This window comes from Anser brachyrhynchus (genome assembly GCF_964034855.1).
Source record: "Anser brachyrhynchus genome assembly, chromosome: 3".
In the NCBI taxonomy this organism is placed as follows: domain Eukaryota; kingdom Metazoa; phylum Chordata; class Aves; order Anseriformes; family Anatidae; genus Anser; species Anser brachyrhynchus.
The window spans coordinates 79,278,169-79,290,355 of NC_137696.1; the positions used below are offsets into that span (position 1 = coordinate 79,278,169).

Sequence of the window (12,187 nt, forward strand, 5' to 3'; positions counted from 1 at the left end):
CTGAAGAATGAAATATGAAAGGTTGAAGAGGTTGAAAGGTTGACTGGAGGTTGTGTTTAATATGCACTTCATGGTAAGAATCAGCTGAAAAATGCTGACTCGTAGTTTTGAAAAAAATGTTGCTAATGGTTTGAATGTCTCTATATTATGCTTGTTAAGTTTTGATCATAGATGCTAATGTAAAATGGTGACAGTCAGGGATATGAAGGTGGTGGGCAGTACTTAGACAGGAATGCTTTATGTCTTGAAGTTAGACTAGAGAAAAAATGTTGAAGTTGCTATGCTTGACTAAACCGTTGAATGAGTTTGTGATCAGAATCAGCGAAAAACTAGCTTTGAAAAAAAATGAGTTGCAAGTTCTGAAAGGCATACTGAGTCTGTAGGAAAATTAGCAATAAAAGCTGGGATAGCAGCAGCAAAACAGTGACAGGGTTGGAAGAAGAAAATACATTTTTGAGAAGTGGAATATTCTAGTAGAAAACTACATAGTTTCTCTACCTGGTTGTCATTTATTAAGAACAGCTGTATTTTCATTCTTCCATATATTCAGTGAATCTTATTTTCCCTTGGAAAATAAGGGAAATTCTTTTGTTATGTCTTGCGGTGAAGGTCTGCCAGATAGGTCTAAGATAGAAGCCAACTTGATCTTGTATGGCAGATGTTTATGTAGAAAGTGGTAACTATGCTGGAGTTGCTCAAGTCATCACCTAGATTAACAGGAGGTCACTAGGAGTACAAGGAGAAGTTAGTCTGTTATGGTATTTAGAGCAAAACCTACTAGTCTTGGAGATCAGGCTGGCTTTCTTTCCTCAAATTTCTTACTGGAGAAAATGGAAGCATTAGAATTTTTTAACAGTAAATTTCAACACAGCTTTTATGGGAAGTTATTTATTGTGTACTGAAAACATATGGTTGGTTACTAGGTATACTGATAATGCTCCAAATACTGTATACTTACATTTCTCTATGCTGTCAATAGGCCTTACTTTTAAAAGCAGGTTTAGAAGATGAGAAGGTGTTTCTCAATACCTGATAAGTCCTTAAATTCTTTCATTGGTGAAAAATGTTGAAGCAGCAGTAATATATGAAAAAGGGAATGTGTTAATGTTCACTTTTGCTTTTGAAATGCTATTGAAGACTTCAGTCAGAAGTCTCCCTGTACTCAAAATGTATGCTTGTGAAATGTCCCCTTAAGCAGTGTTAAGGAGCAGCGCGGTCAGTCCTCATGGTTTTTGAAATGCTCATAAGAAAGCCACAGGTCTTGCAGTCCTTCCCTTTGTCTGTAGTAGGTCTGCACCTGAGAGCAAATGTGTAACAATGCAATTGTGCTAGGTTTCCATTATATTGGTTATAAGATGGTGGTAGTGAGTAAGGAGTGACTCTGTTCAAATGAAAGGCATAACTTTAAAAATGGCTCTGAGATTCTACTAATAATTCTTTCTATTTCATAAAGCTAGGTATTAGTGACCCCCCCAATCTGAGACATCTGGGATGCTATCAAAATGAGCTGTATTATCTAACACTATGCATAAAGCACAATTTAGTAGACGTGTGTGTGAGTCTGAATCTCAGTGGCGTTGTATAGGGTTAGCTCCATCCACCTTGTAGGGGGAGCTTCTTTGACCAGGACCTTAAAAAAAAACAAATTGATAAGCTCTTATTCTTAAAACTAAAGGTGTGTATTACTATCTCTGCTTGAATGCAACTCTCAGGCAGTAGTGTGCTGTGTAACAACAGCGAGGCCAAACTGCGTTAACCAGTTCAGTGTTTCACCCTTCCTAAATTATTTTACCTTTAGTACATCTCTACCTTGTTTTCAGTATATATGTAATTTTCTCTTTGTGCCCTGTGGCTACATGTACAGATTTTTTAATGAATATTTGAGTCTTATCTCTAACTTGACTTCCGAAGGATCATTTTAAGCTGATCATTTAAAATGTACATGATGTTTGTTTGCCTTAATATTAATGATGTCATAATTGTCTTAACTAATGCGAATATGCTCCTTTTTGTCTTTTTTTGCATGTATTTATTGCAGCCATTGGAACTGCTCTGGCACTCTTTGGATGAATGGCTAGTTCTTATAGCCACAGAGCTGATGAAAAACAAAAGGGACTCTGCCAACATTACTTCTATTTTGCTGAAGCAAAAAGGACCAGATCACCAGGATGCTACTCCTACTCCTTCCTTTGCCACTGCAGGAACTGAGAGCACAAAAGAGATATCCACTGACACAGGGGACTCGAAAACATATGAAGTTGCCGGGAAGCAGGAAGCTTGCGCTGATTGCCAGGATGTTATCTCTATGACAGCAAACAGGCTAAGTGCTGTCATTCAAGCATTTTATATGTGCTGCTCCTGTCAGATGCCTCAGGGGTAAGGAAGATCCTGTTTGTTAACTAAACTGTTACAATTTTAGAATCAAATATACTTTCTTGGAAGAACATTCGTGCTGACCAGATTATATTAATGGCACTTAAGGATGTACTTCCTAATGCATTCACTAGCTCTATTACTTTTTTTTTCCTTCTGCTTTAATGGTACCAAACAGCACAGCAAATTTTGCATAGTGCTGCTACTTATGAAAGTAACTGCGTTGGAGCAGGATACGTATTGGATGTTTAATAGCTCTTTTTAATCATGTGGGATACATGCAGGAAATGTAATTTTGGTCACTTGAAATTGAGCTGTTTCTGCTATTGGTTCTTAACATGAAAATATCCCGAAGTTTAATGTGATTATCCAACAACAGCTATCATTGAGCTCAGAAAAAATGCAGATTATCATTGTATATGAAAATGACAGCTGAGGCAGGACTCATTTGGCTATATTGCAGAAGTTTATAATAAGCAGCCTTTCATCTCAAAGTAACACTGGCTTGGAATTCTGCATCACGTTGGCAAACATTACATTGTGTGGAGCAAACATTACAGCTTATGTAAGTTTGATACCATCAGCGTCTGGTTTAAAAGGAAAAAAAAAAAGTAGTGTCTACTGTAGCTGAGGTCTTAGTCTGTACAGGTTAGTTAGGGATTATGTTTGTCAAGTGAATGAAAACATCCTTTGACCCTCTTGAGTGGAGGATTAGGAAAGTATGGAGGTGTGATCAGCTATCTGAGGAATCTTGAAGTGAGGTTCCTGCTACATGACAACTCCTGGTTATTGCCTGCCACTGAAAGGATTTTTCTTTCTCTGCCACATGCAGTGAAAAAAGTTTTCAAATCAGCCAGTGCTGTCTGTCTGGTGTATGCTCTTCTGTGGGCGTTCTGGAAGATGCTATGGGAGTCAGCACATTCAACGGGCAGCGCAGTACCTTGACTTCTAATTTTACTCCACCTTAAATAAGAAACTGCTTGTAAGCTATTCTGTTGACATCTCTATCAAACCTTACTAAGATAAAATGCCAATAAAGGCTTAATTATGACAGCCAAATGAAAAGGAGAAATGTTTATAGAAGTGAATAAGTACATTTTTCCCCCTTGATTTATCTGTTTATACCAAGATTAAATTTGAGGCTCTCTTCCTGTACCCTGCTGACTGATAACAGGCCTTGCCCACTTGGTTCTGTCCCTCTGTGTGCTTTACACTCAGATTAGAGAAAAAAACCAAACATGAATACTATGTAGGCTTAATTGTAGGCTTAATTGAGAGTTGTTATCATAGAAGCCAGAAGACTAAAAACTACTTCAGTGACTGATTGATAACTGGGAGGACTCCTTGGGGTGCAGAAAAGTACGGTAGAGCACACCAAAATTCTGGGTTTCTTTAGGGCTTTTCAGAACTTTGTAGAGAAGTGTAGAAGAGTGAGAATTATTCTGCTTTACTAAAGTTTTGATAGTAATAGAACTAAATGGCACGACACTGCAAGCCGTTCCTGCTGTCAGCTTCAAATAACTTGAAATTCCAACAAACGATGTTTTCAGATAGAAAATGGCTCTATTTTTAAGTTCGAGAGTCTTGTTTTAATGGAGGAGAATAAACAGAGCCCATAGTTTTCCATTGTTCTTAATATTCATACAATAAAGAAGACATTTCATGCTTAAATGGAAAATTAGCTGGCTGACGAGTTAGTGAGTGTAAATAGAGGGTTAGCACTTGAGCTTTGAAAGCATTAGAAACATTAAGGTTATTTTCTTGTTATGATTGCTTTGCTGGTGCTATTGAATCTAGACATTCTTTGTCAGTATACTGAAAAGCAATGTTTTCAGCATCAAACCCTAAGAATGCATGCAAAGTTTTTCCTCTTTGTAAATTGCATCCCAACCATAAATCTCCATACAAGCTGTAAAGAGAGTTCATCTCCTTTCAGGGAAGACCCCTCTCTTAGTTGTTCAATACTTTCAGACCATCTCTCAGACCAGAAATGGTGTCTTTAAAATGTTCGTACTCTGGCTCTGCCTGGAAGATTTTCTTTACTTGTTTGTTTTTTTTTGAGTTAGGGGGGAGATGTGCTGAGTTTTGGTTTTTCAAAACAGAATAAGGGAGAAAAGGAAAATAGCTCTTTTTTTTTTTTAATACAAAAGAGTTGCTCGTTTTATCTTAATTGATGTGGGGAACAGAGTTATTTTCAGACTTCTTGGTGTAGTAGTCAATTTTTTTAATAACTTGGGGAGCTATAATAATTTTTCAGAGGTTTTCTAGCATTGTTATCTTGTACTTTTTAAAGCGCCATTTTTCACAACCTTTCTAGGCACTGGATGGATGAGAGGGTTTTAGCCTTGTTTGCAAGTATTCGTTAGCTCATTCACACACTAAAGGACCCAATTAAGTATTTCTTTCTTTCTGAAAAGCACAGAACACAGGTGTAAACAAATGGTGTAAAGTTTGCAACCAAGTTCTCCAAAAATAGGAGGAAAAAATAAACTCCCATACTAGTGTACAAGATGCTTACATGGCAAGCAGTTTTATAGTTTTATTCCTTTAAGAAACCATCAAGCTTCACCTTGCCCCCCATTGTTAATGAGTTCACTGTAATTTTATTTCTTCCTGGCTCTTTTCCTCACTTGCTACAATTTCAAGGTGTGTGGTGGGAGTTTTACCCAATGAACAAGAATATAGAACAATGTATAATGTGTATTGTGCATATAATATTAGTCCTTCCGTATATATATTTCAGTACAACATTTCCATATTGAAAGCTGGAATGATTCAATGCAAAACTGTGCATCTCCATTACTTTGAACTTTTTTTGGTCATGTGTTTAGTAACAAAGGTATTTGGCAGGTTGCTTGATTGTCTTGATCATTTGCATTTTTGCCTTTTCCATTGGTTTGTTATGAAATCTTAATGCTGCTGAGTATTTCATTTAATGATTGACTAGTTAAAAACCATCAGTTTTTATTTGCATAGCATTTTATTAGAAAAGAGAATGCAACAGTGTATGTAATTCAAATTCTTTTCAATTTCACTAAACTGAAGTATCTTATGATTTTCTTTGAACAGGATGACATCGCCTCGCTTTATAGAATTTGTTTGTAAGCACGATGATGTCCTTAAGTGTTTTGTTAACCGGTAAGTTTCAAGGAACGGGGAGTTTCTTTTTTTTGTGTGTCCAAAGTAGTTCAAACTTCATAATCGAATTATTTCCTCCTCTTTGTTCCAAATAAAGTCGTCTCTTTCAAGGCAGATAATAACTGATTCTTCCTCATGTGTTACACATTATGACTTCTTAGAGGAGTCGCCATCTTAGCACACTTGGCTGTTCTCAGTTTCTCAGGGACTACCCAGTTTATAAGAGTGTCTTCTGTTTGGAGAGCTGCTTGTATCCTTCACGTGCAAAGGAGGAGGTAGTACAAGTCATTTGGAAACAAGAAAACATTACAAGATAGAGAGTCTGTTGGAACTGTTCTATAGGACTAGTTGCATTGTCTCTTTATGTAGGCGTAATGTATCATGAAGCATTATTATTAGATCTCTGACTAATAGGCTTCTAACCTAAGGTATTTTTCTTTCAGAAATCCCAAAATAATTTTTGATCACTTTCATTTCCTTCTTGAGTGTCCTGAACTAATGTCCAGATTTATGCACATCATAAAGGCTCAGGTAAATGTCAAGAGATGTTTAGTTACAATTTCTATGAATATAAAGAAAGTAGTTTGGTTTAAAAACAAATAAATACATCCATTTGGGGAGGACGGAAGAACAAAATGTGGCCTCCAGTGCTTCTGAATCTGGGATGCTGAAAGATCAGATTAAACAGACATGGGGCATCCAGGCGTCTCTACTTTAAATTCTGTATAATTCACGTGTAAGTTCATTTTAGATTACCAGTGTTAAATGTGTCTCAAAAGTCCAATTTATACATAAATTTCATAATAGAAAGTTAACTTCACTTAATTACATCTAATAAATTGAGCTTTAAAACACTCCGCTTTACTTTAAGTGACTTAAATTTTGAGACGAACCACAGGACGAATACACCATTATTAGTTGATTATGCCATAATTAATTAGTGGAAGCTCCTTCAGTGAAACATCATTTTGTAATGTTGCACTTCGTACTGTTTCATTGGTTAATTGTGGGTGGGTGTGGTTTTTTTTGAAAGTAAAATATTGATGTATTGATAACCTAAATTCACTTTTTGGTTTAATGTGGGAAAGTTTTGTGGTCTTTTTCTTAGGGATTATGTAGTCTGACAGCCACTTCTGTATAGCTGATGGTCCAGTCTTTCTGCATCCCAGATTTCAGCAAGCACTTGTCCTTTCTTCAGCGAGTCTAGTACTTTCCACTTCCCAAAATACTGTATGGCGTATTAAGGTAGTACTGAGTAACTCTCTGCACATCTCAAAAAGCATCAGTGGTGTGTATAACCATTTTCACAGAATCACAGAAGGGCTGATGTGGAAAGGGACCTCTGGAGGCCATCTGGTCCAGCCCCCTGCTCAAGCAGGGACACCCAGAGCTGCTTGCCCAGGACCGTGTCTAGGTGGTTTCTGAGCATCTCCACAGCCTCTCTGGGCAACCTGTACCAGTGCTCTGTCACTCGTGCAGTAAAAAGTGTTTCCTGATGTGTAGATGGAACGGTGTTTTCTAGCTGTGCTTAGGAAGTAGGAATTATGTAGTTGAATGCATCTGTGTAATGTGGTTTACCTCCTCTTTTGTAGCCATTTAAAGATCGCTGTGAATGGTTTTATGAACATCTGCATTCGGGGCAACCAGATTCAGACATGGTGCACAGGCCTGTCAATGAAAATGACATCCTTCTGGTTCACAGAGGTATTGTGCTAGAAACAGAATAGTGTCTCTTAGAAAATACAGAAATACACTGAAATAAAATGAATTAAGACAAAATTAATTGGTTCTTTGTATTCAGATTCTATTTTTAGGAGTAGCTGTGAAGTTGTCTCTAAAGCAAATTGTGCAAAACTAAAGCAAGGGATTGCTGTGCGATTTCATGGAGAAGAAGGCATGGTAGGTAAAATGTCATGGTTTTCCTTTATCACTATATATGGAAATACTAATTATGTTTTTCATGAGTATTGTTTTGAATTAAATCCAAATTTAAAATAACTTCTATGCTTTACTAAGAAATGTGGTAACCTAGCTTAACTACCCAGTGGAAGTTCTAGGTACTAATATATTTTATTTTTTTGACATGCAGGGGCAGGGTGTGGTGCGTGAGTGGTTTGATATTTTATCCAGTGAAATAGTTAACCCAGATTATGCCTTATTTACCCAGTCAGCTGATGGTATGTCTCTGTTTTTTTCTCTGATTTTAGAGCATATTTCATAAAAGCGTTTTAATAATCTGAGAGTCACTTAATTGTAGAATGTAAGATTGCTATTTTTAAATAGGAAAGACTGACAGAATTGTTTTCATATGTAGAGAAGTAATCTGTTCAACATACGTTTTTATAAATATGAATGATTTTTTTTTAATTTGAAGTTTTCATAATTTTGTTCTTTTGTGAGAGGACAGTGAGTTTTAATGAGCCCATGCTATTTAATGATTCCATTCTATTTCTGCCTGGTATTAGAGGGACATAACACTTTGACAGCAGTATAGAAAATGTTTTCCTTTCTCTTGCAGTTGTAAGGGAACTGTGGAGATACTCCTTTATTTCTTTTTAGAAAACCACAAAGTCAAACAGTTCACTTTTGTGGTAAAACCAGATGTTGATCTCCATGCGTCTGCCTTTTATTTGACTTTTGGGTGCTTCATGCACAGCAAATCGTTATCGATAAAAGATTTCACATCAGCAGCAGTGATAAATGTTTTGTTCTCTACCTTACAAAGTCTTAAAAAGTGGCAAGGATTTCAGTCAACAGCAGAAGCATAGATCAGTTTCTGAAAGTTAAAAGTTCAGGGATGTCTCTTGGAGATGGTCTCTTCCAAGGAGAACAGGACAGGATGATCTCCTGTCTGCATCTGGCTGCAACCAGGTGAAAGAAAGTGAATATAGTCTGATCCTTCATTTGAGTACGTGTACAAATTGGTAAAAGCGTGGACCATTAGAGTAAGCAAAAAATGCATGTAAAAATACAGCAAGATGGAAGACCAAGTTTAGCAGATCGTGGCTGTTACCCTTGTGTTGATGATAATTAATCAGAGTGTTGCCTTGGAGAGTGGCTAAGCAGTGTCACTGTTACAGTATGATGGCATTGCATTCTAATACATTTCCTTCTGATGTCTTTTTGACAAAAAAAAAAAAAACCAATTTTCCAGAACTCCAAGATAAAACTTTGTGTTTTTAGATGGTTAGCTTATTTAACAAATATAAACTTCAGTTTAATAATAACGATGATGATGATGAAGAAACCAGTTATGTTTTTATTTTACAGGAACAACTTTCCAGCCAAACAGCAACTCTTCTGTAAATCCAGATCATTTGAACTACTTCCGTTTTGCAGGCCAGATCCTGGGACTAGCTCTGAATCACAGGCAGTTGGTGAACATTTACTTCACAAGGTCATTCTACAAACACATTCTTGGTATGGTTTTATTTTAATCTGTTTATTAGTCATAACAATCGTCTGAGCAGTAAACTTCCTTTTGAACTTGTGTGTGCGTGCTTGAAAGTGGAAAAAGTCTTGGAAATAAATAAAAGTCCTGCTAATCTTTTATGAACATCAGAGTTACAGCATGATATGGCAGTGATTGCTATTTCAGTCTGAGCCTCTCATGAACTGCCACAGCATGCAGAATTTCCTTTCTCTTTAAGTGCTATTCCTTAATCTTCTTTGGAGGTGTAAGATAGCGTGGTGTTTTACTTTTCCTGAAGAACATGGATAAAGAGTCTTGCTTTTCCTCAAGAGCCACTCTTTAAGCCTTAGCAAGGCTTTCAAGGGATTGGATCTCAGTCTGATTTTTTTTTTTTTTAAATAACCAGTTTGTTTATCTGCAATCTTTTTTTGATGTTTGCTGAGTCTGGAACAGATCAAGGAGTTTCAGATTTACTGTTTCTCTTCTGTGAAAGAGTTCAGGTAACAGTGTTGCAGTCTCATGATGCAGCTGCAATCATCTTTGTCAAGATCTTGCATGAAACTAGGGATACCTTTTCCTTGCCTCCCTCAGTACTGCTTTCTGCTGTGGGACAGTGACTCTTGTACTGGGCAAGAAGAGATGGAAGACACCAGTATGAAGCAGCGCTACTCAGGATCCCGTAGTCATTGATCCTTCACGTAGGAGAAGGGTTCCAAAGCAGACATTTCTTTGTATGACACAACTTGGCACTGACTTAAGAGTTGGCCTCTCATCAAGAGATTTCTCTGTACGAGCAGAAGAATGATGCTCACAGGCTAATCTCCATGTGATATATTCACAAACGAAAGTATTTTTTTGCTGTTTACTTACACGCTTTGAGAATAGTCAAGTGGTGCTCTTGTGACCTCTTTTGGAGATGACTGCTAATTAATTTTGGTTCTTGTGTAGTTTGAACTCTCATTACATACTAGGTTTCTTGGTATCTGAATTAAAAAGATGATGCACTGTTTCCTCTCTTTTTTTTTTCTTTTTCATTTTGCTAAAATAACTTGTTCTTATAGTCCCCATTTAAAGATGTCTGCCACTTCTGAAGTTTAAGGCTGTCACCTCTGGTTACCAGATATGTTCTTTTGCTTCTTACTCACGTCACAGAATGTTATTTTTGCTGAAGTGAGAAATCAGCACAATATGTAAATCAGCAGTTGGCAGCTGAGAGGAAAGAGGGTGTGTCTTCTAACAGAGCATATCACTATGCCAAACCAGACAGCAGTGAGTAGTCTCTATTAATAAGATCTCACCAGTCCCTCTGAATAAGGTCTTGCTGTTCTGTTGAGCAGACGTCCTGGAATTCTCCAGAGGTTTGTGTACATTCAGCTCCTTTAGGAGCTCAAAAGGTTCACAGGTTTTTATCACTTCTTGTTACTTACCACACAGTGAACTGGAAAAATTATACCTCTGCTTCCCAAAGTAGTTTCTTTTCCTGCTCTAGAGTGGTTTATATAAACTTCTCCAAGGCTTCTTCCCTCAGCTTCATGCACCTCCTCTCTTCTTGCATAAGGAATTTGAGTTGCACACCAGCAGATACTCCTGAGGGTTGTTTTTTCTTCTGTTTTATTTTTTTGGTTCAGGTTCAGCTATGGATTATACTCACTGTTGTTCATGCCAAATATAAGTTACCAGGTTACAGACATAGTAGAAGTTCCCATCAACTGTCTTTGATGCCCTAAGTAATGGAATATTAAATCTCCTCTTGAAGCCTGAGACCAGTTCCTTCCTTTGGTTTCTCACCTTGCACTGAGATCCTTGATTTTTTACTTGCCTTTCCTGATGATGACACTGAATCCACTTGTTTTGTGGTAAGACCTCCTCTACCCAAGGAGGCCTGCGAACTTTCAGAGGAACTCTTCACTGTATGTCTAGAGAAGGTGTGAAGTGGAACTGCCATAAGTAGAAGCTGAAACTAACATGAACAAATGTGGATGCTTTTTGAGACTTAGCACCTTTTTTCACCCTGATGAGATGAGATCTTTCTACAATAGCTTGTAGGCAAGGAGAGATCTCCAGCTTCAGTGATAACCCAGCTAATGTGATTTATAAGGTTAGATGTGTAGTCAGTGTGATTTCTGTTTTTGAACTTAAACATTGCTTTATAGTTTCTTTTGCTTGTAAGGATTGAGCTCTGCTACAGGTCTAGAACTAAGGCAGAAATATAGGCAGAAATTAACAAGGCCTCTGAGGTTTCCTTTCCTGTGTCTATATGCACCCTACTTAAATGGGAAGAGAAGATAGTTTCACTAGTGCTGTTATCCAGTTACTTCGTTTTTCTAAGGAGCTAGTTACTTTTCTGTTTGGCAAGGGAAACTTCCATCTCCAACCTACCAAGACACGTAGCAACCTAACTGGTAAATTCCTAACTGTGCTATCTCCTGGTAGAATCAAGTATATTAAGAAATACCCTGTGAAATATTACAAGCAAAAGTGAAAATTATTTTCTGGGTCAGTGGATTTTGAGCTGGGGGCCTTATACATCCTTGAATACTTAATGCACTTATCTCAGGGGGACTAGCATCTTGTTCTGATGAAATTGATGGAGTTTCTTTATAGCTGTCTGGCTTGAGTCTTTATTGATTGGTAAAATATCTGTCAAGCAGTTGAGGGAGCTTAGTGCTTTGGTATCACAGCTTGCTGACTACGAGTGTAGTTTCCTCTTGACACTGTACTTAATTTTTTTGTCTAAAGGAGTCTGATTCCTGCTTTTCATTCTGTTTTGTTACCCATGGTTTGGTTATGTTCCTCAGAGGTGACATTATTTCCACATTTCATGTGTGAAATGCACATATGTATAATAGTAGGGAAAAGTGAAAGTCCTCTAGAAACTGCTAGACAGCCATTTAGAAGCTACTAGACAGGTATTGAACTTTTTGGAGAGATAACAGTGAAAATCCATTAGTAAATTATCTGCCTGTCTCTTAAATTGGAATGTTGCTAAGTTTTATCAGAAAAACAATGCCTTACAGTTCTTATGTGCAACATTACAGCACAAGTCACAACTTCCAGTGAAATACTGTAACATGGTTTTTGCATTTACATGTTTGCACCAGCTGTTAACCTTTGACTTTTGTGTTACTGTCACGGGTGCTGCTTCTGCAGTCCATAGCATGTTAAGACCTCTACTCATAGAACATTTGTGTAACACTTCACAAATGCATGGAATGTGGTGAAGCAAAGGGAGTACTTCCGAGTAACTTGCTTTTCTCTAAACCT

The 12,187-nt window shown here is 37.3% G+C and overlaps 1 protein-coding gene across 3 annotated transcripts in view; it reads left to right on the forward strand.

Moving 5' to 3' along the window:
• HACE1 (HECT domain and ankyrin repeat containing E3 ubiquitin protein ligase 1) overlaps positions 1-12,187 on the forward strand; it is a 50,240-nt gene that overhangs the window by 25,203 nt on the left and 12,850 nt on the right. For all 3 annotated transcript variants that reach the window (XM_080586448.1, XM_080586447.1, XM_080586449.1), the window contains exons 12-18: positions 2,039-2,376; positions 5,443-5,511; positions 5,955-6,042; positions 7,104-7,215; positions 7,313-7,410; positions 7,601-7,688; positions 8,782-8,931. In XM_080586448.1, coding sequence (XP_080442574.1) covers positions 2,039-2,376; positions 5,443-5,511; positions 5,955-6,042; positions 7,104-7,215; positions 7,313-7,410; positions 7,601-7,688; positions 8,782-8,931 — 943 coding nt within the window. The remainder of the gene's footprint in view (positions 1-2,038; positions 2,377-5,442; positions 5,512-5,954; positions 6,043-7,103; positions 7,216-7,312; positions 7,411-7,600; positions 7,689-8,781; positions 8,932-12,187) is intronic.